At 52.1% G+C, this 27,621-nt stretch overlaps 1 protein-coding gene across 5 annotated transcripts in view; it reads right to left on the reverse strand.

Moving 5' to 3' along the window:
• Positions 1-2,776: 2,776 nt before the first annotated feature.
• The window catches only part of NKAIN1 (sodium/potassium transporting ATPase interacting 1), a 55,853-nt gene continuing 31,008 nt past the window's right edge, over positions 2,777-27,621 (reverse strand). For 2 of the 5 annotated variants that reach the window (XM_030823270.1, XM_030823274.1), the window contains exons 2-7: positions 11,140-11,277; positions 8,322-8,402; positions 6,899-7,096; positions 5,525-5,585; positions 4,855-4,936; positions 2,777-4,750 (exon numbers count right to left, since the gene is read on the reverse strand). In XM_030823270.1, the coding sequence (XP_030679130.1) occupies positions 4,741-4,750; positions 4,855-4,936; positions 5,525-5,585; positions 6,899-7,096; positions 8,322-8,402; positions 11,140-11,277 (570 nt within the window). In that variant the 3' untranslated portion in view covers positions 2,777-4,740. Of the gene's footprint in view, positions 4,751-4,854; positions 4,937-5,524; positions 5,586-6,898; positions 7,097-8,321; positions 8,436-11,139; positions 11,278-11,950; positions 11,983-13,382; positions 13,469-27,621 lie in introns of those variants that run through there. The other 3 variants (XM_030823272.1, XM_030823271.1, XM_030823273.1) reach the window with 3 other exon arrangements.

A 27,621-nucleotide genomic window follows, 5' to 3' on the forward strand; every position in this document is an offset into this window, starting at 1 on the left:
TGAAGAGGGAAGATCGCTTGAGCCTAGAAGGGCAAGGCTGCAGTGAGCCATGATTATGCTACTGCACTCCAGCCTGGGTGATAGAGCAAGACCCTGTCTCTCATCTCAAAAAAAAAAAAAAAAAAAAAAGAAAAAGAAAAACAGAAATAGGAAACGAATATAAACAAATATATTATCCACTGAAGCCTTCTCCAGCCAATTCATCTCCAACTATTCTTACCCTGGCCACTGTGTATTTTCCTACCTCCACCCTTTTGCTCGTGCTGTTGCCTCTGCTGGGGCACTCAGATCTCTCTCCTGAGCTCCTATTAATGATTGCCTTTCACTCTACTCTGTGCCCTCAGCATTGACTGCCCGCTATCAGCAGAAGATCAGAAGCTCCTTGGAGCTTCTGTGTCTGTGACTTATTTTCCTCTGGACCCCATGGTCAGGAGTGGTCCACAGGGGTTTGCATAACTGACCTGGGGCATCATTATGTAAGGACCTCTGATTCTTACCTGCCAGCTGCATCAAGACCTGTCACCATGGAAGAAAAAGAGGAAGCTCCACAGGAATTATTGGGGGAAAAGTTCCAAGATTAAGTGAAAGAGGCCAGGTGTGGTGGCTTACTCCTGTAATCCCAGCATTTTAGGAGGCCAAGGCAGGTGGATCACTTGAAGTCAGGAGTTCGAGACTAGCCTGACCAACATGGCGAAACCCTATCTCCACTAAAAATACAGCACTCCAGCCTGGGCAACAGAGCGAGACACCATCTCAAAAATAAATAAATAAATAAATAAATAAATAAATAAATAAATAAAATAAAAATACAAACATTAGCCAGGTGTGATGGCAGGCACCTATAATCCCAGCTATTAGGTAGGCTGAGGCAGGAGAATCACTTGAACCCGGGAGGCAGAGGTTACAGTGAGTTGAGATTGCGCCACTGCACTTCAGCCTGGGAGACAAAGCAAGACTCTAGCTCAAGGGGAAATAAAAAAAAAGAAGCAGGGGGTCAAAGAGTAAGTAGAATATATTGCCATTTGTGTGAGAAAGAAAAAAATGTGTAATTTTGTTTGTTTGTTTTTGAGACAGTCTTACTCTGTTTCCCAGGCTGTAGTGCGGTGGCACAATCTCAGCTCTCACTGCAACAACTTCTTGGGCTCAAGCAATCCTCCTGCCTCAGCCTCCTGAGCAGCTGGGACTAAAGGCATGTGCTACTCCATGCTCAGCTGATTTTTACTTTTTTTTTTTTTTTAAGAAATGAGGTCAGCCGGGTGCGGTGGCTCACGCTTGTAATCCCAGCACTCTGGGAGGCCGAGGCGGGCGGATCACGAGGTCAGGAGATCGAGACCACGGTGAAACCCCGTCTCTACTAAAAATACAAAAAATTAGCCGGGCGTGGTGGCGGGCGCCTGTAGTCCCAGCTACTCGGAGAGGCTGAGGCAGGAGAATGGCGTGAACCCGGGAGGCGGAGCTTGCAGTGAGCCGAGATTGCGCCACTGCACCCCAGCCTGGGTGACAGAGCGAGACTGCGTCTCAAAAAAAAAAAAAGAAATGAGGTCTCCCTATGTTGCCCAAGGTGAGTCTGGAACTCCTGGCCTCAGGCAGTCCTTGCTTCTGCCTCCAAAAGTGCTGGGATTACAAGCATGAGCCATCATGCTTGACCAAAAATTGTATAATTTAAAAAAGGCCTATCCTTGGAAAGATATGAAAAAAAGGTATGAGTATATAATCCCACTGGGACCTTCTGACTTCTGTACCTTATATACATATTACCCGTTCACCCACATACCCCCCAATGCACAAATTAAAACATTCTAAATACTGATTCTTGGGCTGTATCCCCAGAAAAGTATCCAGGATATCAAAGGTAGGATGCAGGAATCCATGTCTAAAGCACTGTGTGTCACTTCATTCCACACCCAGAACTGAATTCTCAGGAAGAGCCAAGATGCAAAGGATATTTGAAAGCATAAACTTAAAATGCATTTTATCAGGAAAATAAGTAGGAAGATATCTAAGGGATTATGAAGCCACATTAGGGAACCCACTGATTTTGCTTGACCTCTGCTTTTTTGTTTTTATTTTTGGATGAGTATAGAGAGGGAGAGTGAGTTGCCTGAAGCTTCACACCCCATCAGAGTCACAGGCCAGTGCCCCAGGATTTCTTTCTTTTTTTTTTTTTTTTTTTTTTTTGAGACGGAGTCTTGCTCTATCACCCAGGCTGAGGTAGAGTGGCGCCATCTGAGCTCACGCCACCTCTGCTTCCCAAGTTCAAGTGATTCTCCTTCTTCAGCCTCCCGGCCCTGCCTAATTTTTGTATTTTTAGTAGAGACAGGGTTTCATCATGTTGGCCAGGCTGGTCTCAAACTCCTGACCTCGCGTGATCTGCCCACCTCAGCCTTCAAAAGTGTTGGGATTACAGGCATGAGCCACCGTGCCTGGCCACCCCAGGAATATTTGATAACATCAACATCAAATCATTCCTGCCTGCCCTCGTGCAGGGACTTCTCTCACTTAGAAAGTTCTAACGAGGTCAGGAGATCGAGACCACAGTGAAACCCCGTCTCTACTAAAAATACAAAAACAGCCGGGCGTGGTGGCGGGCGCCTGTAGTCCTAGCTACTCGGAGAGGCTGAGGCAGGAGAATGGCGTGAACCCGGGAGGCGGAGCTTGCAGTGAGCCGAGACTGCGCCACTGCACTCCAGCCTGGGCGACAGAGCGAGACTACGTCTCAAAAAAAAAAAAAAAAAAAAAAGAAAGTTCTATAGACCCAATGGGCAGGACAGGAAGATAGAGAAGAAAACACCATCTTTAATCAATCCGCTTGCACAGAAACCAGGAGAGCACTCCCCTCCTTGCAAGGTCCCAGTGAAAAGAGAACCTGGTCCCCTTCAAAAACCGTCTTATAAAAACAAAAGGCTTCAAAGCACCAGTGGCTACACCCGTTGAGTAGAAAGGGGCCTGGGGGAGAGACGGGGTGAGAGAGGTGAGGGCTGGAGGCAGGGCTGCCCCAGTGAAGGGTAGTAGCTTAGCCTGAGGGAGCTGCCCCCCTCTCAAGCTGTACCCACCAGCTGGGAGCTCCATGCCTGTGGGGGCCAGAGGAACTCCTGGGGCTGGCTGCTTGCAGTTGAGATGGTGGGGTGGGGTTGCCAGCCTCGCTCAGGATATTTTGGCCTTAGAGAGTAGGGAATGATAGATTGGAGGGGTAGTGGGCGAGGAGCGGAATGGTCACCACAGACAGGCTCAGGTGTGCAAGCCATCTGCACCATCTGGGTGTCCCCCCCAGTTCCTCCATGTCTCCTGCCCTCCTTTCTAACCCAGGGCCATGCCTCTTTCACAGATGAAATGCTGAGACCTGATCCTCTCTCTATGGACGCACCAGGCAGTGCATGGGATGCAGGGTCCTCAGGAGTGTCTGTGGAGGGAGGTGGGGAAAGTGTTTCCACCTCTACTTGCCCCCAAGGAAGGGTGAGGGTACTGGCAATCCCGACTTCCCCACTACTCACACCCCCATCTGCCCCTTCAGAACTCTTTCTGGGCTTGTTAGAGGAGGCTTCTGGCCATTGGATTGGTTGTAAACGCTGGTGATCTGTAAACACTGGAGTCTGGGCAGCGCTGACCAGCATTACTCCTCTGAAACCACAAGCCTTCCAACTGGTGAGGTGGATGGACCGTCAGGGGTGAGTGGAGCTGTGGAGGTGATGGGGATACAGTAGAACCAGCCGCAGGGGCCTGGAAGGGGGTGGGGTGACTGAGTTGGGGCCCCACTTTCCTGGAGGAGAGAGCTTGAAAGATTTGCCAAGGGTGGACAGAGGCTGAGCGTAGGAAGGCTTCTCTGTGGGTGGGGCTGAATTTAGGGCTCCATCCATCCGGTTCCCAATAAGAGAACGAATGGGTATATTGCTTTAAGAGAGGCATTGGCAAGTGGTGGCGGTGGTGTGTGAATATGGTGGAGACCACATAGGTGCCAGATGGAGGGGGGCTTGGAAATGGAACTCAGAGAGCAGACACTGGGTTTTACAGTCAGAAACTGCAGAAAGTACACTGTGTTCAAGGCCCACTTCCACCAAAAATCTAGCTGTGTGGCCTCAAGCAAATCACATCTCTGGGCCTCAGTTTTAATGTACCGCAAAATGAGAATTTTAATCCCAGTCTAGCTCAGGGCATTGAGTTAAATGAGAAGTCTAAAAGAGTCCATTTGCTAAGGGATGAATTACTTGAGGTGCGGAAACCGAGGCTCAGAGAGGGCAAGGGCTTTGCGAGACGTCACAGTCAGTGATGGACCTGCGATTAGAACCCAGGAATCCTGCTCCTGGTTCACAGCAGCTTTCCCCAGAGCTGGTGAGTGAGTGCGGTGGGATGGGATGGGTCTGATGTCCTGCTGTTTTTGGACGGGGGGGCGTGGGGGGCAGGATGCTGAGTGAAGAGCGAAAGGGAGAGGCTGGAGAAGAGAGGAAGGCCCCAGCTCCCGCCAAGGCTGAGATTAAAAACAAACAAACAAACAAAACCCGAAAAACCCGTGGTGCCCCTCCCCCGCCCCGCCCCGCCCCACTCCTCCGAAGTCCGGGCTGCGAAGAGCCAAGTCCGAGTCCGAGTCCGAGTCCGCATCGCCAGCTGCAGACCCGGGGGCGGGCGCAGGCTGCAGTGAGCGCGCGGGCCACCAGGGGGCGCGCCTGCGCCTTGGCCCGAGCTCGCGGCAGCTGCGCTCAGTCCAGCGGACCAGGGCGAGGCGCCGGGGTGGGCGCGGGGCAGAGGCTACCCCGACCTGCGGGAGACAAAGGCAGGTTAGGGGCAGTGGATCCCAAAAGCACGGGGGCGGAGAGACCCGGTTGCCCGGCCCACCCCACGCCAGCAGGGGCCGTGACCCACGTGTACAGAGGCTGCAGCTGTAGATGCGACGTCTTCTGGGGCGCCTGGTATCCGTAGGAGTCAAAGCCGCCGATGAAGTCAACTGCGGAAGAGGGCGGCGCGTGTGAGGGGTCGGCGGCGGGGGCGAGGGGAGGGAGCCTGGGTCCTGGAGGGGAAGACTCTGAGGGCAGGACTCCCACCCCAGGAAGCGGAGCCAGAGAAGCCATGAGGAGAGGGGAGCGGCGAGGGCCAGACCCCGCTCAGGGCCTGGGGCGGGGCTTCGGCTGGACCCGGAGGGATGGGCCTCTGGGGGTCTGGAGGCGGCGGGGCCGGGCCAGAGGAGGGTCAGGCCCCAGTCCTTAAGGCCTGGGCCTGGGAGGCCGGGCGGTCCGAGGGGGAGAGAAGGCTCCTGGGGGCGGGGCTCGGGCCTCTAAAGGGGACGAGACCTCTGATGGGGGCGGGGCGAGATTGGGGAAAGGGGGTGCTGGGGCCAGGGACTGGGCACCTGGACGTCTGGACCCCAGCCTGGAACGGGCTGGTATGCAGAGCCTTCCATACCAGCCGCCTCTTCCCCTCGAAAGGGGCCCGTGGCCGACCCCGGGCTCCCTCCCGCCGCGGCGTCACAGGCCTCTGTCCAGGGTGCTGAAGGCGCAGGGCCAGATCCCCACTTCCCCAGGGGCGCCTTACTCACAGCTGTCCTCCTCCTCCAGGAACACTTTGCTCACGTAGCAGGCGAACACGAAGCCGAACAGCTGGGAGTGGAGGTCACACGTCAGGGAGGGAAGGAGGCGTGGGAACCTCTTCCTCCACCCCCTGCCGGGCCCTGTACGCCCTGCCTGGCAAGGGAGGAGGCATGCCAGGATGAAGGCAAACCGTAACAACTTTCAGTTAAATGTTTTCACCTTAAAGTCAAACATACATGGTTTAACTCTTCTGAAAGTGTAACTTGAGACAAGTAATCACTTTACCTCTTTGAGCCTCAGTTTTCCCAGTTGGACTTGGGCAATACCTTATGGCTTGTTAAGAAGAAAGAGGATTATGTGACTTTGTGGGTACAAAGTGCCTAGGACAGGGCTGGCCCTTATAGAAACAGGAACTACTCCTATCTTGGAGTTTCTTTCTTTTCTTTTCTTTCTTTCTTTCTTTCTTTTTTTCTTTCTTTCTCTTTCTTTCTTCCTTCTTTCCTTCATTCCTTCCTTCCTTTCTTCTCCCCTCCCCTCCCCTCCCCTCCCCTCCCCTCCCCTCCCCTCCCTTCCTTTCCTTCTTTCTTTCAGACAGGGTCTCACTCTGTCACCCAGGCTGTAGTGCAGTGGTGCAATCATGGCTCACTTCAGCTTCAACCTCCTGGGCTCAAGCGATCCTCCTGCCTCAGCCTCTCAAGTAGCTGGGTCCACAGGCATGAGGCATCACGCCCACTGGGGTCACTTTCTTATTCTCACAACTCTGAGGCTGGTATTGTCATTCTTTTTTGTGAATAAGGAAACAAGCTCCGAGAAGGCAGGTGACTTGTCCAAAGCCACATAGTGGGTGTATTGAGCATTTAAACCCAGGACTGGTTGATAGTCTGATGCCTCATCCTGCTCACTAAACCTGTTCCCTCTCTGCACAGGGGCTGGGGCAGGGGTGAGGGAAGGTGGTACAGGATATGGAAACAGATCCAGACAAAAGGACAGACAGGCAGAAGACCTAGGTTCATCCCCTCTTTTTTTTTTTTTTAATGGAGTTTCACTCTCGTTGCCCAGGCTGGAGTGCAATGGTGCAGTCTCGGCTCACCGCAACCTCCACCTCCTGGGTTCAAGCGATTCTCCTGCCTCAGCCTCCTGAGTAGCTGGGATTACAGGCATGTGCCACTACGCCCGGCTAATTTTTTATTTTTAGTAGAGACGGGGTTTCTCCATGTTGGTCAGTCTGGTCTTGAACTCCTGACCTCAGGTGATCCACCCGCCATGGCCTCCCAAAGTGCTGGGATTGCAGGCGTGAGCCACCGCACCCAACCCATCCCCTCAACCAGAGCTAAAGAAAGGGATCAGGAAGTGTGTGCAGGGTGGGGGACAGAAGGACTTACTGCCAGGAAGATCTGCAGGGCGCTGCTGAGGGCTTCAATGTAGGGATAGTCAAGCAGGCAGCCAGTGACAGAGATGACATGGTGGTCCTCCAGAGCCAGGCGGGAGTTCAGAACAGGTGTCACCAGGCAGCCTGGCCCATTCTCCATCCACCAGGAGCGGTGCAGGGATGTGTTGAAAGTCATGATGAAGTCCCGGTCCTGGGGGCAAAGGGGCCTGGGATACTGAGTGTGAGGGAGAGGGAGGGGGGAGCTACTACCCCAGCCCAGGGAGACTATATTGATCGGTGAAGGGATTCAGGGAGCCTGCACCTGCAAGTCCATATTTGACCAACAGGTGGCACTTAATGACCACACAGGCCTCACTCTTTTGTCACTGAGACGGGAAGGGGTTTGTGTGGACTCACAGGGGCCTCAGAATTTTCAGAGCTGGAAGGAACAATTTCCCAGCCACAGGTGAATCCTCAGTACCAGCCCCTTAACAGCCCATTCAGTCTCTCCACTGCTCCCCCTGCGTGCCACCCTGGGCTAACCTCTCCTTTGGGGCCTTGCTCTCCGCATTTGTTAAATGGAGAAGGGGCTGGCCTAGATCAGAAGTTCTCACCCAGGGTGTGCACCCATGTGCCCATCCATGCAGTCACTCATTCAGCAGATAAATACTCACTGCCTGCCGACCAGGGGCCAAGCAGTCAGATGTGTGACCTTATTTTATCCCCTCAGCAACCACATGAAGTTGCACTTGCCATTATGTCCACTCACTAGATGAGGAAACTGGGGCTCAGAGAGGATCAGCCCCTTGCCCAGGGTAATACAGCTAGAAGGTTTTAGAGCTGGGATTTGAATCTAGCAGGGTCAAACTACAAAGCCAATGCTCTTAAATTCACATATTTTGCCTCCTTTATATCTAAAAATAGAAGTTGTGTCTCTCTGGGCTTGCTCTCATTCAAGCAAAACAGTCCTACTTTCTTGGTCTGGTCAATCTTCCTTGAACAAACTCTAACTAGTCTCTTTCCCTTCTGAAAAGTATTGATCAGAATTAACTCAAATCTTTGTGGTCTAAGCAGTACAAAGCACATGGCATTTTCACCTCCCTTGCTGTGAATACTCCACCTCTATTAGTGGGGCCTAAGAGTAGCTTTCTGGGCTGCCACATACTGTTGGTTTTTACTGAACTTGTGATCAGCTGGGACACCTGGCTCATCTTCACAGGGACTGCTCTTCAGCCTTATCTGCTCCATCATTGTGTTGGAGGAGGCCAGAAATAAACTGTGTAGGTAGGAAATGGGGCACACAGATTATTTGGGCATGTAAGGAGAGAGAACCTTCTTCAAGACATGATGCTCTGGTCCTATACCACAATACCCTTAGGGCAGGGGATGGGAATTGTCAGGCTCTGCGCTATGGCACTGCCAGGCCTGAGGCTTACCTGGGACAGCTGTCCAACCTCCAAGTAGAAGCAGATGATGAACGCATTCCAGCCAACCCAGAGCACCAGCCAGGCTGCATACTGGGGAAAGCAGAGGTGGGATCAGGGTGGGGCCTGGGGAGTGGGGGATGGGGAGTGTCAATGGAGACAGCTCAGGGATGAGGAGATCTGGGCAGGGGAAATTGTGAGAATACCTCACTCAGAGAGCACAGTGTAGCTTACAAATCATTTACACACCCATCAGGCCTTGCAACCGCCCTGCAAGGCTGGCACTGCCCTCTCTTTAGAGAGAACTAATTTAAAGCTGAAAGGAAGTTTAAGGTTTCCAAGATCACACAGCTAGGAGGAGGTAGGGCTGCCACTCAAATCCAAGTTCTCTGATAGCTAATCCCATCCACTCTGCTAACAATATCCTCTAGACCAGCTGTCTCTAGAATACTGAAATCATTCAAGGATGTTTGTCAAAAATGCAGATTCTTGGGTCCTACCTCTAGACCTACTGATTCCGAATTTCTAGGGGTGTTTAAAAGGGATCAATCCCTAGGAGACTGTGACTCGGATGACACTTTCAGAAACACTTCTAGGTGGTAAGCCACTAGAGGGCGAGGACTTTGCCTGCCTGGCTCACCACTGCAATGCCTAGCACAGAATAGCTGGATGAACCCCCCATTAAGACTATAGGAAATGGGCCAGGCGCAGTGGCTCATACCTGTAATCCCAGCACTTTGGGAGGCTGAGGTGGGCAGATCATTTGAGCTCAGGAGTTCAAGACCAGCCTGGGCAACATGGAGAAAACCCATCTTTTTTTTTTTTTTTTTTTTTTTTTTTTTTAAAAAAAAAAAAAGGAGGCCAGGCAGGCCGCGTGCAGTGGCTCATGCTTGTAATCCCAGCACTTTGGGAGGCCGAGGTGGGTGGATCACCTGAGGTCGGGAGTTTGAGACCAGCCTGACCAACATGGAGAAACCCTGTCTCTACTAAAAATACAAAATTAGCCAGGCATGATGGCGCATGCCTGTAATCCCAGCTACCTGGGAGGCTGAGGCAGGAGAATCGCTTGAACCTGGGAGGTGGAGGTTGTGGTGAGCCGAGATCACGCCTCTGGACTCCAGACTGGGCAACAAGAGCGAAACTCCATCTCAAAAAAAAAAAAAAAAAAAAAAAAAGACTCTTAATTCTTTTTTTGTCTGTTTGTTTGGTTTTTTTTAGACAAGATCTCGGTCTGTCACCCAGGCTGGAGGGCAGAGGATGCTGGGAACTTTGGACCAAAAGAGACAGGAGGTTATCCTGCAGCCTTGTGCCTGAGTATGCGTGTGACATCTTCTCACATGGCTATGGCTGGAGTCTGGATATAGGGAACCAGGGGAAGTGGAGGCAGGATCATGGATGGGGCCTGGAGAAAGGCTGGGGTGAGCAGACCAAACTGAGGCCCCAAGCACAGAAAGGGAGTCCAGCCTGGGCCCTGGGTGCCCTCCCTCCATCACTTTCCTCCCTCCCCTCCTTGCTCTGTAAATTGTGCTTGAATGACACAGGTCAATGTGCCCCACTCCAGCAATCTTTCCATCTGTCTGGAGGGAGAGGGCTGGGATGGGAGGGACTGGGCGCAGCAATGCTAGGGCAGCACCGAGGCCCTGGGCCCCTCAGTTTTCCCACATCCCGAATGTGGCCACCTCTAGGGAGAACAGCATTCCACCCATGGCAGTGAGCTGGAGAGGAGGTTAGGGTTGGTTTGAGAGCTGGATGCTTCTATCCAAGTCCTGTGCCTGCAATTCTAGTGGCTGTCACTTGGCAGACAGTGTTGTTGACAGTGGTGCCTGGGGCCTTCCTGAGAACTGGAGAGAAGTGTTCTCTTATGTCAGATGAGAGAGAGCCTTGTTAGGGTCCTGTTCACCTGGCTTCTGGGAGCTGAGCCTGTGGAGGTGGGGAGAGAAGGCCTAGAATGAGTGTGCGTGGGCTCTGAAGGCAGCGTGACATTGCATGTCATTGTGATTGTAGGTGTCAAGCATGTATGTAGTAAATCTAGTGAAAAGCCTTTTCCCTCGAGAGAGCCATGTGAAGAGGTCACTGAGGAACAGCAGGGAATATGGGTGAATCTAGCTGAAAGCAGGAGTTTGACAGAGACCATCAGGGACCAGGACTTGGGAAGAGGCTGTCGGGGAGGAGGAGAGAGACCCAGATTCCTGGGGCTGGAGCACAGGGAGGCACTGACCTCAAAGCCACACTAGCTGCTGCAGAACACATCCCTGATGTACGCCGGGCAAGAGAGACAAATGCCAAGCCTTCCTGAAGCTTCTTGAGATACTAAATAAGATGAAGCCCACCCCTCCTGTGTCCTTGCGCCCACCCCTTACTGAGGCTGTGTGGTGCTGTGGCAGGAGCCTTCACTGTAGATCTGATATTCTAATCCTGCCTTGCTTTCATTAGCTGTGTGACCTTAGGAAGACTCGCAACCTTTCTGAGCTTCAGTTTCCTCATCTGGAAAATGGAGCTGTTAAAATCTACCTCACAGGGCTATCGTAGACATGAGATGAAGCACGTGAAATTTAGCAGCGTGCCTGGCACATGCCAGGCACTCATTACATGATCCATTTTGTTTATATTTGGATTATTTCCCTAAAAAATTCTTCGGGAAAAAAAACCCCTTGTCTCCTCTGAGCAAAGAAGCATTGGGCTGTGCACATTCACCCCATCTTGTTTTGGGTGGAGCCAAGACCAGTGCCCCAGTGTTGGGGGGCAGTTCTGGTTTTGAGGAGCAGGGAGGGGTGGAGTGGGCAGGGGTGAGGAGAGGAGTTGGCTTGGGAAGGGGCTAGGTGAGCCGTACCAGGATGAGGTACCGGGAGCGGTACTGCACGGTGCCAAAGATGCCCAGGATGACCGCCATGATATGCAGGAAGTTGGCTAGGATGGGAGCCCACTGGTAGCCCAGGAAGTCAAAGATCTGCCGCTCCAGCGCAGCCACCTGTGGAAGAGACAGGCTGAGGCCACTGTCACCCCCTGAAAGGGAAGGACAGGGATTCCTGCTTGACCTTGGGGAGCAGGTGGCACCAGTTACCATGGTGATGAGGCATTAGTCTCAGAACCATCTAGTCCTTCACTACCAAAGGGATGCTGGGGGGTCCTTAAGCCTGATCATCACTTTGGGGTGTGCTGAAAGGTGATAGGAGTGAGGGTTCAGCACACCTTCCTCCCCGCCAAGGAGGCCCTTCCCTCTAGCAGCTCAAGCCCCTGCACCTTCTCCATGTGGGGAAGATGGTGGGATCAGAATCCAGACTGCCACCCTTAGCTTTGGAGGGCGGGGGAGTCCTGGAGCCCGAGTCACCTCTTCCAAGGATCCCTATCTGGAGCTTGCCCTGGCCCATGGCATTCCTGGGCTACAGAGAAGGAATGCTTTTCACTCCGCTTCCCTGAAGGAGCTGGAATAGATTGCGAAATTGGCCTCGAATCCTCCTCTTCCTATTTCCACGCTCTTCAGTAGTGCCCTTCCACACTCATGCTGTGCTTGCACTTGCGACTTGCTTTGCCTAAAGGGACTTTGGCAAACACAATGCAAACGTGTTTGAAAAAGGCTTGAAAAATGCATGCATCCAGTCTGGGCAACATGGTGAAACCCCATCTCAACAAAAAATACAAACCATTGCCAGGCGTGGTGGTGCGCACCTGTAGTCCCAGCTATTCGGGAGGCTTAGGTGAAGAGAATCGCTTGAGCCCAGGAGGCATTGGTTGCAGTGAGCCAAGATCATGTCACTGCACTCCAGCCTGGGCGACAGAGTGAGACCCTGTCTCAAAAAAAAAAAAGAAAAAAAGACAGTGTTCGTTGGAGCTTGCCCACTTGCTTCACTTGTAACAAGACTTGTGAACAAGCCCCAGCTGACCTGCTGGACGACGAGAGGCCACGGGGGGGAGAGCGAAGGCACCCCAGCTGACAGCCCATCAGCCATCAACCATGTGAGCGAGGCCATGCTAGATTACCCCGGGTCACTAGCTGACCACAGACACAGAGCCCAGACCAGAAGAATCTCCCAGCTGACCCACAGAATCATGAACTAAATAAAATGGTTGTTTATTTTTTATTTCTAAATATTTATTATAATGATTTTTAAACACAGTCTCACTCTGTCACCCAGGTTGCAGTGCAGTGGAACTATCTCAGCTCACTGCAACCTCCGCCTCCCGGGTTCAAGCAATTCTCCTGCCTCAGCCTCCCGAGTAGCTGGGACTGCAGGCACCTGCCACCACACCCAGCTAATTTTTGTATTTTTAGTAGAGGCAGAGTTTCACCATGTTGGCCAGGCTGGTCTTGAACTCCTGACCTCAAATGATCCACCCACTTCAGCCTCCCAAAGTGCTGGGATTATAGGAGTGAGCCACCGCGCCCGGCCAAATTTTGCTTTAAAGAACCACCTCCTGCCACTCTGTCCACGTGGCTTGAGTGGGGCTGACTCATTTCTAGCTTCTGGGGTGGGCAGGTAAGCCAAGTCTAGCCAAATAAAGACAATGATGAATTTAGGGATAGGCGCTCACCCCATGCTCTGCCCCTGAGAATCACCCTAGGTATTTGCTGGAACAATCAGAACAGAGCTGCTATCCTGCCAGGATACCTGAATGGGTGTGGTGTGAGCTCGGAGCTGTTGGTGGCTGCCTTGGCCACCTCAGGTGGATGGCCTGCCTGCGGAGAAAGCCATAGCTAAGGTACACAGAGAGAGTGTGTGGGAGGAAGGCCGAACACACAAGGGGATGTCCTGTGCCATCTTTCAGGCCTCTGAATACAGCCATGCCTAAAGCTGGTTCTCCCCCCTTGTCCTGCTGTTTTTTGTCAGTTGCAACAAACAGTCCCAACTACAACAGAAGGGGAGAGAAGAGGGCGTGGCTGGGGAGGGGAAGGGAAGATTCAGATAAAGTGAGAAGACATAAGAAGCCTTTTTCCAGGCAGGGAGGCAGGAGGAGGTGGAGCTGATGCTACCACACAGATGGCAAGGCTTGGGCAGAGACCAAGGAAGCTGCAGGCTTGGGCAAGGTGGTGAGGGAAGCCTGGTGGTGCCAGGCCCAACCTTGGCATTTACCCACCTGGCACCAGCCTGCCTCTTGTTGGTGACTCCCCTCCCAGGGATCTGCAGATTGTAAAGCTCATCTCTCACTGGATGCTCCTTGGCAGAAAGGCAGAACTGGAATCATTATTTCATTTTGAGGAAAGAGAACATGAGGCTCAGAGAGGGGAAGTGACTTGTCCAAGGTCACACAGCAGGTTGATGGCAGAATAGGCCTTTCTCAGCCACCTGTCCCATCTTGGCACCACCTTTCCCATCTTGGCACTGGTAAGGGAGTCAAGAGGTGTAAATTGTGGTGGGAAGTCTGCCTCTGACTCCTGCGTGACTTTGGGCCGCCCACTTTCCCCGCTGGGTTTGGGGCTCCTCTTCCATGCATGGAAGTCACTGGACTAGGTAATCTCCAAGGGCCCTTCCAGCCTTGACTTCCATCATCTGCTGGCCTTGGGGGAGAAACTGCCACGGTCTCTGTCTGCTGCTCTTATCCCACACTTCCTCCACTCCACTCTTCCTCCTTCCACCCTGACTCTGCCTGGCCTTGGGAGCCTTGGTGGTCTGGGGTCCAGCTTAATGTTCTTGACTCAGCTGCTACCTGGCCCTAAGGGAGAAGGTCTCCATCAGAGGACGGAGGAGACTACAACAGAGCAATCCAGGCTCATGGTGCAGCTAAGGAGGCACCCTGCCAAATATTTCCACCTAAGGCCGGGCGCAGTGGCTCATGCCTGTAATCCCAGCACTTTGGGAGGCCAAGGTGGGCGGATCACTTGAGGTCAGGAGTTCAAGGCCAACCTGGACAACATGGTGAAACTCCGTCTCTGCTGAAAATACGAAAGTTAGCTGGGCGTGGTGGCACATGCCTGTATTCCCAGCTGATTGGGAGGCAGAGGCTGCAGTGAGCCGAGATCACACCACTGCACTCCAGCCTGGGTGACAGAGCAAGACTCCGTCTCAAAAAAAAAAAAGCCCACCTAAGAGATGATATCATCTCCACCCAAACTGGCACCCACTCAAACCCCCTCTGTTCTCTGTGACCTTATTGTTAGAAAACAGAGAGAGTTTTTGTTTTTGTTTTTTTAAAGCAGTCGCAGATTTGTAGTCATTTAAACTCAGATTCAAATTCCAGCTCTGATGTGTGACTTAGGGCAAGTCACTTTCCCTCTCTGAATCTATTTCTTCACCTATACATAGAGAAGATACTCCCTCTCTTGAGAAGTTGTTGTGGGGATATAGAGATATCGCATAAACTAACAGATAATTAGACTTGATACACAGTGGCTAATTAATAGAAGCCTTAACAGTCTAAGCTTCTTAGTTTGGCACTGAGGGCCCACTAGGATCTGGCTCAATCCTGTATTTCCCATCAGCTCCTGCCCCCAAGAGGCTGTAACAACAGTTGAAGTCCTACCTTCATTTGCCTTTGCCTTATTTTATATTTTATTTTGAGAAAGAGTATTGCACTTTTGCCCAGGTTGGGGTGCAATGTGGTGATCACAGCTCACTGTAACCCCAAATTCCTGGGCTCAAGGCATCCTCCTGCCTCAGCCTCCTTAGTAGCTGGGACTACAGGCATGTGCCACCACATCAGGGTAATTTTAAAATATTTTGTAGAGATTGGGTCTCACTATGTTGCCCTGGGTAGTCTTGAACTCCTGGCCTCAAGTAATCGTCCTGCCCTGGCCTCCCAAAATGCTGGGATTACAGGTCTGAGCCACTGAGCCGGGCCTCCTTTTGCCTTTATCCAAGTCCTCCTTAGTTTTCACAGTGTAGCTCAGTTCCCTCTTTTGGTGAGACGGCCTCCCTGACGGGCCCACAGGCACTGCTCTCTCCACTTGACGTGGAGTGGGGGCTGTTCTTCCCACTCTCAGCGTGGCTCTGGCCTTCCTTCATCCTCACGCCCAACAATCATTCACTCATTTATCTATAACCAGCCAGACCCATTTATCCATCCATCCCACATCTGACATGCCCTCACCCAGCCAGGGTTCATCACTTATTTATTCACAGAACGTTTAGTCTATGTCAGGCTTTGTGCTAGCTCCGGGATGCAGAAGTGAAGAAGTTGGGGTCCCTGCCCTTTGGGAACTCAGGACCCATTTAGTAGAGGAGGGGGACAGGAAATCAGTACAAACTGGGGTAGTCAGGGCCATGACCCAGGCCTGAAAATGCCGTCTCTTCCTCCGATGGTGAGTGCAGATTAAAATAATTGTTTTTTTTTTTTTGAGACGGAGTCTCGCTCTGTCGCCCATTCTGGAGTGCAGTGGCGTGATATCAGCTCACTGCAAGCTCTGCTTCCTGGGTTCACGCCATTCTCCTGCCTCAGCCTCCCGAGTAGCTGGGACTACAGTCACATTCCACCATGTCCATGATTTTTGTATTTTTTGTAGAGAACAGGGTCTCGCCCTGTTGCCCAGCCTAGTGTCGTACCCTCCTGGGCTCATGTGATCCACCCACCTTGGCCTCCCAAAGTGCTGGGATTACAGGCATGAGCCACCATGCCTGGCCTAAATATATCTTTTAAAAAATTTAGATGCAGCCTGGGTATAGTCACTCATGCCTGTAATCCCAACGCTTTGGGAGGCCAAGGCCAGAGGATGGCTTGAGGCCAGGAGTTTGGGACCAGCCTTGGCAACATAGTGAGATCCCATCTCTATTAAAAAACAAAACAAAACAAAACAGATTCAGTGTCTTATAAACAATCTCAATTTTAAAGTTATTATTTTTTATTAGAAAACCAAGTCAAGGCCAGCGCGTAGGCTCACGCTTGTAATCCCAGCACTTTGGGAGGCCAAGGTGGGTGGATCACGAGGTCAGGAGCTCGAGACCGGCCTAGCCAACATGGGGAAACCTCGTCTCTACTAAAAATACAAAAAATTAGCTGGGCGTGGTGGCGAGCACTTGTAATCCCAGCTACTCGGGAGGCTGAGGCAGGAGAATTACTTGAACCCAGGAGGTGGAGGTTGCAGTGAGCGGAGATCACGCCCTTGCACTCCAGCCTGGGTGATAGTGCGAAATTCAGTCTCAAAACAAACAAACAAACAAACAAACAAAAACAAGTCAAATATTCCAGAACTTCTGCTTGTGTAGCAGTTACATGCAGCTAATTAACAAATAATAAGAAGAACAAAATAAGAGGAATACCTTTCCCACCTGGTTGCATCAGCTCCGAAACACTAATCTGAGGGCTGTGGTGATTCTAAATCATAACCGGCCTTGCTGTGTCTTTGTTACTTGGAAGGGAGGAACTGTGCAGAGGCAACAGCAATCTACTCCTTTGCAAAAATTGCAAATGCATGTGCACTGGGGGAAAAATGCCTTCCTTCTTTTGGAGACATTTTTACCTGGTGAGCTGCAAGCCAAGCCAAGACAGCTTCTTGAATCCCTCTCTTAAGTGAGCTGGGGTGAAAGTTCCTGGGGACAGTGGATACAGACTTCTCCCTGATCCCCTGCCAGGGGAAGGCTGGCCACCACTCCACTCAGTTACTTTTTCTAAAATACAAATCTCATCCCAGCCACACAGAATGAGCCCCCTGACTGTAGTCCCAGTGACAGATGAGTCACTCTGAGTCCCAGGCCTCACATCCCTGTCTTCACCTGCCAGTGCTCACAGAGGAAGCCCCACATTCCTGCCCATCAGTCCTCTCTGCCTTTGATCTCTGTTCTCCCCTGACCCAGCTCTTTCTTTTTCCTTTTCTTTTCTTTCCCTTCCCTTCCCTTTTTCTTTCCTTCTTTTTCTTTTCCTTCCTTCCTTCTTTCCTTCCTTTCTCTCTTTTTTTTTTTTTTTTGACAGAGTTTCGTTCATCACCCAGGCTGGAGTGCAATGGCGCGATCTCGGCTCACTGCAACCTCTGCCTCCTGGGTTCAAGCGATTCTTCTGCCTCAGCCTCCCAAGTAGCTGGGATTACAGGCGTGTGCCACCATGCCTGGCTAATTCTTGTATTTTTAGTAGAGACGAGGTTTCTCAGTGTTGGTCAGGCTGGTCTCAAACTCCCGACCTCAGGTGATCTGCCCACCTCGGCCTCCCAAAGTGCTGGGATTACAGGCGTGAGCCCCTGCACCTGGCCTGCTTTCTTTTTTTTCTTTTTCTTTTCTTTTCATTTCCTTTCCTTTTCCTTCCTTCCTTTTCTCTCTCTCTCTTTCTTTTTTTTGGAGACAGAGTCCCATTCTGTCACCCAGGCTGGAGTGCAGTGGCGGGATCTCAGCTCACTGCAACCTCCGCCTCCCGGGTTCAAGCAATTCTCCTGTCTCAGCCTCCCAAGTAGTTGGGATTACAGGAGCGTGCCACCATGCCCAGCTAATTATTGTATTTTCAGTAGAGACGAGGTTTCACCATGTTAGTCATGGTTTGTCTCGAACTCCTGACCTCGTGAGCCGCCCGCCTCGGCCTCCCAAAGTGCTGGGATTACAGGCATGAGCCACCGTGTCCGGCTCTTTTTCTTTTTTTTTTTTCTTTCTCTCTCTATTCCTTCCTCCTGTCGCCCAGGCTGGAGTGCAGTGGTGCGATCTAGGCCCACTTGCAACCTCCGCCTCCTGGGTTCAAGCTATTCTCCTGCCTCAGCCTTCCCAGTAGCTGCAATTATAGGCACCTGCCACCATGCCTGGCTTAATTTTTTGTATTTTTTAGTGGAGATGCCTGGCTTAATTTTTTGTATTTTTTAGTAGAGGCGGGGTTTCGCCATGTTGACCAGGCTGGTCTTGAACTCCCGACCTCAGGTGATCCACCTGCCTCAGCCTCCCAAATTGCTGGAATTACAGGCATGAGCCACCACGCCTGGCCTTTCTTTCTTTCTGCCTTGCCTTGCCTTGCCCTGCCCTGCCCCGCCGCTGCGACTGGCCCCCGCCACCTGCACTCTGGATCCAGCTCCTCCTGTCTTCTCAGGAGCCCACACCATCCACAGTCCCTTCTCTCTTGTAAACATAGCTTCTCCCTCTCCCCCAGGCCCTTCTCACTGGCTCTTAAACAAGCTCAAAGCCTCTCCCATTAGAAAAAGAAAAAAGAAAGTGTCTGGGTATAATGGCTCATGCCTGTAATCCCAGCACTTTGAGAGGCCCAGGTGGGTAGATTGCTTGAGCTCAGGAGTTTGAGACCAGCCTGGGCAACGTGGCAAAAGCCCCACCTCTATAAAAAATACAAAAAATCAGCCAGGCGTGGTGGTGCACGTCTGTGGTCCCAGCTACTTGAGAGGCTGAAGTGGGAGGATTGCTTGAGCCCAGCAGGCTGAGGCTACAGTGAGCTGTGATAGCCCACCTGTCTCAAAAAAGAAAAAAAAAAAAAAGCTTCTTACCACCTTCCAGCTGATATCAGCCTTATCTATCTCAACACTCTCACATCCAAAACTACATAAAAGGTCTCCATGGCCTTCCCTGCCACTCAATCTGCCAGAGCGACTTTCTGCTTGGCCACTGAAACAGTTCTTACTAAGGTCACTGGCGATCTCCTTGTCATTAAATTCAGCAGATAAGGCCGGGTGCTGTGGCTCAGGCTTGTAATCCCAGCACTTTGGGAGACCGAGGTGGGTGAATCACTTGAGGTCAGGAGTTTGAAACCAGCCTGGCCAACATGGTGAAACCCCGCCTCTACTAAAAATACAAAAATTGGCCGGGTGCGGTGGCTCACGCCTGTAATCCCAGCACTTTGGGAGGCCGAGGTGGGCGGATCACGAGGTCAGGAGATTGAGACCATCCTGGCTAACCCGGTGAAACCCCATCTCTACTAAAAATACAAAAAATTAGCCAGGCGTGGTGGCGGGCGCCTGTAGTCCCAGCTACTCGGGAGGCTGAGGCAGGAGAATGGCGTGAACTCAGGAGGCGGAGCCTGCAGTGAGCCGAGATGGCGCCACTGCACTCCAGCCTGGGAGACAGAGAAAGACTCCGTCTCAAAAAAAAAATAGAAAAATTAGCCGGGCATGGTGGTGGGCACCTGTAATTCCAGCTACTCGGGAGGCTAAGGCAGGAGAATCACTTGAATCAACCTCCACTGGGAGATGGAGGTTGCAGTGAGCCAAGATCACACCACTGCACTCCAGCCGGGGCGACAGAGTGAGATTCCATCTCAAAAATAAATATATAAATAAATAAATAATAAATTCAGCAGATGAATTTCAGTCCTCATCTTACCTGACCTCAATTGCCCTCTCTCCTGCCAGCAGCACTCTTTTCTAGCTTTTGCCCCATGGCACTGTCCCAGAGGCAGGATGACCCAGTGGTTAGGAGCAAAGCCTGGGTCAGAATCCTGGTGTGCTGGTTATTATGCAACTCTTAGCATGGCACTAACCTCCCTGTGCCTGTTTTTGGGTCAACAAAATGGGTATGATTCACAGTATCTTCCTCATAGGGTTGAGAGAAGAGTCAGTATTATTTAAAATTATATTTTTCTGCAAAACTCCCTACCTCCCTCCTTCCTTTATTTTTTCCACAGTGCTTATGATTGGATTTTTACTTTTTTTTTTTTTTTTTTTTTTTTTGAGACAGAGTCTCACTCTGCCGCCCAGGCTGGAGTGCAGTGGCACAATCTCGGCTCACTGCAAGGCTCGCCTTCTGGGTTCACGCCATTCTCCTGCCTCAGCCTCCCGAGTAGCTGGGACTACAGGCGCCCGCCACCACGCCCGGCTAATTTTTTGTATTTTTAGTAGAGACGGGGTTTCATCGTGTTAGCCAGGATGGTCTCAATCTCCTGACCTCGTGATCCGCCCACCTCGGCCTCCCAAAGTGCTGGGATTATAGGCGTGAGCCACCACGCCTGGCCTAATTTTTTGCATTTTTAGTAGAGATGGGGTTTCACCATGTTGGTCAGGCTGGTCTCGAACTCCTGACCTCGTGATTTGCCCGCCTTGGCCTCCCAAAGTGCTGGGATTACAGGCATGAGCCACCGTGCCCGGCCTTTTTTTTTTTTTTTTTTTTTTTTTTCTGAGATGGAGTCTAGCTTCGTTGCCCAGGCTGGAGTGCAGTGGCGCGATCTCTGCTCACTGCAACCTCTGCCTCCCGGGTTCAAGCGATTTTCCTGCCTCAGCCTCTGGAGTAGCTGGGATTACAGGCGCCTGCCACCAAACCCAGCTAATTTTTATATTTTTAGTAGAGATGGGGTTTCACCATGTTGGCCAGGCTGGTCTCAAACTCCTGACCTCAAGTGATCTGCCCACCTTGGCCTCCCAAATTGTTGGGATTACAGGCATGAGCCACTGTGCCCGGTGGTTTTTTACTTTTTATTTTTATTTTTTTGAGATGGGATTTTCGCTTCGTCACCCAGCTGGAGTGCAGTGGTGTGATCACGGCTCACTGCAGCCTTGAACTCCTTGGCTCAATCAATCCTCCCACCTCAGCCTCCTGAGTAGCTGGGACTACAGGCATGTGCCACCACGCTGGCCTGTGCTTATCATTGGCAAACACACTATTTACACACTAGTTATGGTCTGTCTCCTGCAGTGGATGGCAAGCTTTGTGAGGGCAGGAATTTCTGCTTGTGTGGTTCACTGCCGTATTTTCAGTGGTGAGAGCAGTGCTTGGCACACTCCAGGTGCTAAAACCAAATTCTCCACCTTCCTAGAGCAGCAGGCCCCTAACTATTAGAGTGCCCCAAAGCTACACGCCAGGCCCTCTTCATGCCACACTTATCCCAGGAAACGCATGCCCACCCAAGCTTCAGTGACGACCTGCTCACCTGCAGCCCCCAGCTGCATTCTAACCAACGACTCAGTGAACAGCTCGTCGTGAACTCCATATGCCCAAACCTGGTCCGTGTCCAGTGTTTTGGGCCCCACGATGTGTGCAGCCGCTTGAGCTAGGAACCTAAACCTTAGGTTTCAGTCTCCCTCATGCTCCCCACTTGTTCCACGTCTCCCCCCGCAGCCTGTCCTCAAGCCCTGGCTCTCTGGGATCTTCCAAATCTCTCATATCTGGCCACTTTTTTCCGTCCACTTTCTCCCACTTAGCAATGCCAACCCCCTGCCCTCCAGCCTACTTCAAACCTAACTGGCCTCTCTGGAGCTCCCTGAGGCTCCCTGCTGCCCCTCCCCCTGCCCTTCGCTCCCCGCCCCCACCTCTAATTATTTATTTATCAGGTAGCTGCCAGCTGAAGGGGGATGCTGTTGCCATGGGAACCTTCAGCCCCGAGTCAGGGCTGCCTCTGTTCTCAGTAGGATGCTCTTGTCTGTCTAGACGCCAACCCCAGGAGCCCACACGAGGTGGGGAGTGAGGGACAAGGGCTGAATAATGCAGATGGGCCCACCCTAGCCCCAGGAAGCTGGCTGGGAGAGAAGGTAGGGTAGGGCCCAGGCTCAGAGCCACTGACCCATCAGAAGTCTCTCGTGCCCAACCCTTGCCAGCCAATTCGGCAAGTCAACTACTTTCCTGGCCAAAATTCCAGCCATGTCGCCATAGGCCTTAGACACAGAAGTCAGCCTGTCTGGGGAAAGATGAGGGATGGACCCTTGAAGTTTCTGGAGAAAGCTTTGATCCAGCCTGGTTCTGTCTCTCTCACTGACTTCAGTCCACTGAGGGACAAACTCTCCATTTAAGGACAGGGAGGCCTGAGTTCCAGCCCCAGTTCTCATCGACTCACTGTGTGACCTTGAGCAAGTTATCCCCCTCTCTGAGCCTCAGTTTTCTAATTAGTGAAATGTCCTGAGGACTCAGTGCCCATAGAGCTCGCAGCCAGCCGGGTGTCTGGCACACAGTTGGTGCTGACTATACAGCAACAGCTTTTGTTGCATCCCCGACCTCAGGCCCCCCTTTTCCCAATGGATTTCTGAGGCAGCTGACAGAATTAAACTCGACTCAACCCCTCATCCGTGAAATGAGGGAGTGGGATGAAAGCCGCAGACAACAGAGCTGGAAGGACCCCTGAGATCTGCTGGCCCAACCCCCTCATTAGGGAGGTGAGCAAACTGACAGCAGAGCAGGCAGTGATGTGCCTGAGGGGAGGGGCTCCTCCCTCTCCCTGGGCTCTGCCCCCATCTCCCCATCTCCGGGGGTCCATCTGGGGTCATTGCCATCTGAGCATGAGTTGAAATGAGATTCAACTCAACATAAGATTAAAAGGAACAGTCACAGAGACCAAGTGATCTTTGACCTGCCAAATAAGATGGGCCCAGTAAGGACTCAATTCATTGAGCAAATATTTCTTGAGCACCTACTACGTGCTGGGCCCCGGGCATATGGCAGTGAACAAGATGGCATGGATCCTGCCTCAGAGAGCTCGTCTGGAGACAGAGACCACCGTCCTCTGGGAGCTGATGAGCTGATGATGGGGGCTTCTCTGCCAGGGTCCCCTCCACTGTGCCTAGGGACCTGGGAAGATGCCTCTCTGGTCCCTGAACACACACGCACACACACGCACGCGCACACACGCACACACACGCACACGTGCACACACACATGCACCGCACACGCACGCGCACACACACGCACGCACACGCACGCGCACACACACGCACACACGTGCACACACACATGCACTCGCACACGCACGCGCACACGCACACACGTGCACACACACATGCATTCGCACACGCACGCACACACGCACACGCATGCACACACATGCACGCACACCCCCTCTCCTGTCTTTCTTCCAGGGCTTTGGCAGCCTTTCTGCCTCTCTATCCCAGCCTGGATCCCACCCGGAAATGGCCAAGGCCATCACTGTTAGGTGAAAACTAACTTTTTTTTTTTTGAGACAGAGTCTCGCTCTGTCGCCCAGGCTGGAGTGCAGTGGTGCGATCTCAGCTCACTGCAACCTCCGCCTCCCTGGTTCAAGCAATTCTCTGCCTCAGCCTCCTGAGTAGCTGGGATTACAGGTGCCCGCCACCACGCCCAGCTAATTTTTGTATTTTTAGTAGAGACGGGGTTTCGCCATCTTGGCCAGGCTGGTCGCGGTGGCTCACGCTCCCAGCAGTTTGGGAGGCGAAGGCGGGTGGTTCACGAGGTCAGGAGTTGGAGTGCCTCTTGTGTGCTACATCCTGAGAACACAGTGGTGAATACAGTGCACCCAGTTCCTGTCCTCTTGGGGATGACAGTCTTGCCGTTTCCCTCCTCAGAGCAGACACCAGTAACATCTGTCCCATTAGGAAACAAAACAAACCAAATCTCCCAGATCAGTAACCTCTCTCAAGGGGTCTACCTTAGGATACTTTATGGAGCACCCATTGTCTATAAACCTCATGCTCATGTCACACCTTTTAATCCTACCCCCCCCTTTTTTTTTTTTGAGACGGAGCCTCGCTCTGTCGCCCAGGCTGGAGTGCAGTGGCGCAATCTTGGCTCACTGCAAGCTCCGCCTCCCGGGTTCACGCCATTCTCCTGCCTCAGCCTCCCAAGTAGCTGGGACTACAGGTGCCCGCCACCACGCCCAGCTAATTTTTTTTTTGTATTTTTAGTAGAGACGGGGCTTCACCATGTTAGCCAGGATGGCCTCGATCTCCTGACTTCATAATCCTCCTGCCTTGGCCTCCCAAAGTGCGAGGATTACAGGCATGAGCCACCGCACCCGGCCAATCCTACCCCTTTTTATAAATGAGGAAACTGAGGCCCCGAGCAGTGGCAGGCTTGCCCAAGGGGACGCAGAATGGCTGACTCCAACCAGTCTGGGGCCCAGCCCTTGCTCTTTTCCACCACTTCGTACCACGGTGCTCTTTGAGATTTGGCTGCCCAGCCTGTTTGCATGCCCCAGCATTTGGGAGTCTCACCCCTTATGGTGCTGCTGGAGGTGCCTTCCACCCTGGAGGGGTAATCGTCCTCCTCCTCGGGACGGGTCCTGGACCCCCAGTCCCCTGACTGCCATCTGCCTGTCTGCACGCCCTCCTGCTGCGGCCCAGCCCTCTACCTCTGCTGGGCCTGGGGAGCCAGGGAGCATCTGCTCACCTTCTGCATCATTAGCTCTCAGAGACCAGCTCGGAGCTGTTAGGGAGGCCCAGGATGTAACTGATTGGGCCAGCCCTGGTCTTGTCAGGAGGCAGCAGCAGGGGCCTGGCCTCTGTCTCCATGGTAACCCCATCCCCTCATCTCAGTGACCGCTGACCCATCCCCACCCCTTCCCCAGCTGGGGGGCTCTGCAAGCCCCTTCTGGGCAAATCCAACCCACTACACCTCTGAGCTGGCAGCTCCATTAGAACAAAGTGCCTGGCGGTGATTTAATTAGCATATATCTACATTAATTTGCATAAATTCTGGGCCAAGCGGCCCAGGGTGCTTCCAAAGGGAAGTCTAAAAAAAAATCAGGCCAGGGGCCAGGCAGGGTGGTTCACCCCTGTAATCCCAGCACTTTGGGAGGCCCTGAAGGGCAGATCATGAGGTCACGAGATCAAGACCATCCTGGCTAACACGGTGAAACCCCATCTCTACTAAAAACACAAAAAATTAGCTGGGTGTGGTGGTGGGCACCTGTAGTCCCAGCTACTTGGGAGGCTGAGGCAGAAGAATGGTGTGAACCCGGGAGGCAGAGCTTGCAGTGAGCCGAGATTGCACCACTGCACTCCAGCCTGGGCGACAGAGCGAGACTCCATGTAAAAAAAAAAAAAAAAAAAAATCAGGCTGTGCACAGTGGCTCACCCCTGTAATCCCAGCACTTTGGGAGGCCAAGGTGGGTGGATCATGAGGTCAAGAGATTGAGACCATCCTGGCCAACACGGTGAAATCCTGTCTCTACTAAAAATATAAAAATTAGCTGGGCGTGGTGGTGTGCGCCTGTAGTCCCAGCTACTCGGGAGGCTGAGGCAAGAGAATCATTTGAACCCGGGAGGTGGAGGTTGCAGTGAGCCGAGATCACACCACTGCACTCTAGCCTGGTGACAGAGCGAGATTCCGTCTTAAAAAAAAAAAAAAAAAAAAAAAAAGGCTGGGGGCAGTGGCTCACACCTGTAATCCCAGCACTTTGGGAAGCCAAGGTGGGCAGACTCCTGAGGTCAGGAGTTCGAGACCAGCCTGGCCAACATGGTGAAACCCATCCCTACAAAAAATACAAAAATTAGCCAGGCATGGTGGCTGTAACCCCAGCTACTCAGGAGACTGAGGCAGGAGAATCACTTGCACCCGGGAGGCAGAGGTTGCAGTAAGCCGAGATTGCGCCACTGCACTCCAGCCTAGGTGACAGGGCGAGATTCCATCTCAAAAAAATAAAAAATAAAATAAATAAAAAATAATGCAAACACTGTGGATGTCCCTCAGAAGGGGTCACAGTCAATGGCAGTGCCTCCACATGATGGAACACAATGCAGCCATACGATGCAGCGTGGGAAGAGGGCCAAGCCGTCACACGTGAAACGGCACTGCAGAGCCACTTGAGTAGGACAACCCTGTTTTCATGCATAACAACAAAACAAAGAATCATCAAACTGTTAATTTGTTAACTCTAGGGAATGGGATCATGGGGGCCTTTGAGATTCAGCCAGATATATTTCTGCAAGGTTTTTACATAGAGGAGTAATTTTTTTTTTTTTTTTTGAGACGGAGTCTTGCTCTGTTACCCAGGCTGGAGTGCAGTGGCGCCATCTTGGCTCACTGCAACCTCTGCTTCCCGGCTTCAAGCAATTCTCCTGCCTCAGCCTCCTGAGTAGCTGGGATTACAGGCACCCACCACCACGCCTGGCCAATTTTTGTATTTTTAGTAGAGATGGGGTTTCACTATGTTGGCCAGGCTAGTCTTGAACTCCTGACCTCAAGTGATCAGCCCGCCTCGGCCTCCCAAAGTGCTGGAATTACAGGTGTGAGCCACTGCGCTCAGCCTATAAGTAATATTTTTATAAGAAAACAAAGATATTCAAAGACAAAACTGATGGGGACAAATGAGCACGCCCCCATGAGTCTGCCTAAGACTGTGGGTGACCCTGAGCTGTGGATGACCAACTGTCCCAGTGCGCCTGGGACATGGGGTTTCTTGGAGCACAGCACTTTCAGGGACAAGTTCCAAAAGTCCTGGGCAAACTGGGACAAGCCGGCCACATGATATGGAGAGGGTTATGGACAGCTTGGAGGCCTGGGGTGGCTCTGGATGAATGAAATGAGGGGTGGCAGGGTGGGGAAGAGATGTGGCTGGACCTTGGACCCAGGGCTTTATTCTGCTGGTCCCTAGGAGGCAGGGAAGGTGTGAGCATAGCGACATGGAAGCTGGGTGCTTTGGGTGCAATGCTGTCTGGCTACAGGAGGAGGATGGACTGGAAGTGAGACACCAGGAGGAGATGCTGAGGCCTTTCTTGGCAAGCTGAGACAGGGCCCAGAATCCTCCATGCCTGAGGTCCCACTCTGCCAGGACTCCCATCTTCTTGTCAGTTCCTACTCTACTTCTGCCCATGTTCCCACGTCTAAACTACTGAGGCATCGCCAGTCCCATCTCCCAGATGCCGGACCCTGGCAAGCTCTGGAGTGGGCAGCCGAGGCCTGGAAAGAAGGTGCCCTCCAAAGAGGAGCACTGAAGACAGGGGTGAAGGGGAAGACAATCCAGGCAGGGCAAGCTCAGCAAAAACAAGGCTCTCCCAGGAGACGCTGGCTGCAGATAAATGAACATTTGGATAAATAAAATGGTGATTAATCAGATTCCCTGACTAAGTACAATGAACAACACCACATAATTAAGCCAAAAACTCATGGCAGAAAGCACCTTAATGAAGCGGGCACTTAGGTAGAGAGAATTAATTAAGGCAGTGTTCGGAATTTCAGGAGTGGCTAGAGGGATGGAAGTAATGGGGGAGGCCAGAATGAAAACAAACAGGAAGGTAACACCTGTCCAGGATGGGACTGGGGCTGCTGGAGAACCCCGTAATTATCAGCTCAGGCTCTGCACTCAGGCAGGCCTGGAAGTGAGTCTCAGCTCTCACAAGTTGTAGGATCTGGGAAAGTCACCTCCTAGTGCCTCAGTTTCCTCAGCTGTGAAATGGGAACAATAAATCTGCTTCCTGGATTTGTGGGAGGATTCAATGAGGTGATGTGAATGAATGACTCTGCATGTAACTGTTAAATAAATTATCACGGATTGGACAAGCAATTTTTTTTTGTTTCAGACGGAGTCTCGCCCGGGCTGGAATACAATGGCTCTATCTCGACTCACTGCAACCTCTGTCTCCCGGGTTCACGCCATTCTCCTGCCCCAGCCTCCCGAGTAGCTGGGATTACAGGTGCCCGCCACCATATCCAGCTAATTTTTTGTTTGTTTGTTTTTTGAGACAGAGTCTGGCTCTGTTGCCTAGGCTGGAGTGCAGTGTCGCAATCTCGGCTTACCACAACCTCTGCCTTCTGGGTTCAAGCCATTCTCCTGCTTTAGCCTCCTGAGTAGCCAG

This window comes from Nomascus leucogenys, chromosome 12 (genome assembly GCF_006542625.1).
Source record: "Nomascus leucogenys isolate Asia chromosome 12, Asia_NLE_v1, whole genome shotgun sequence".
Lineage (NCBI taxonomy): Eukaryota > Metazoa > Chordata > Mammalia > Primates > Hylobatidae > Nomascus > Nomascus leucogenys.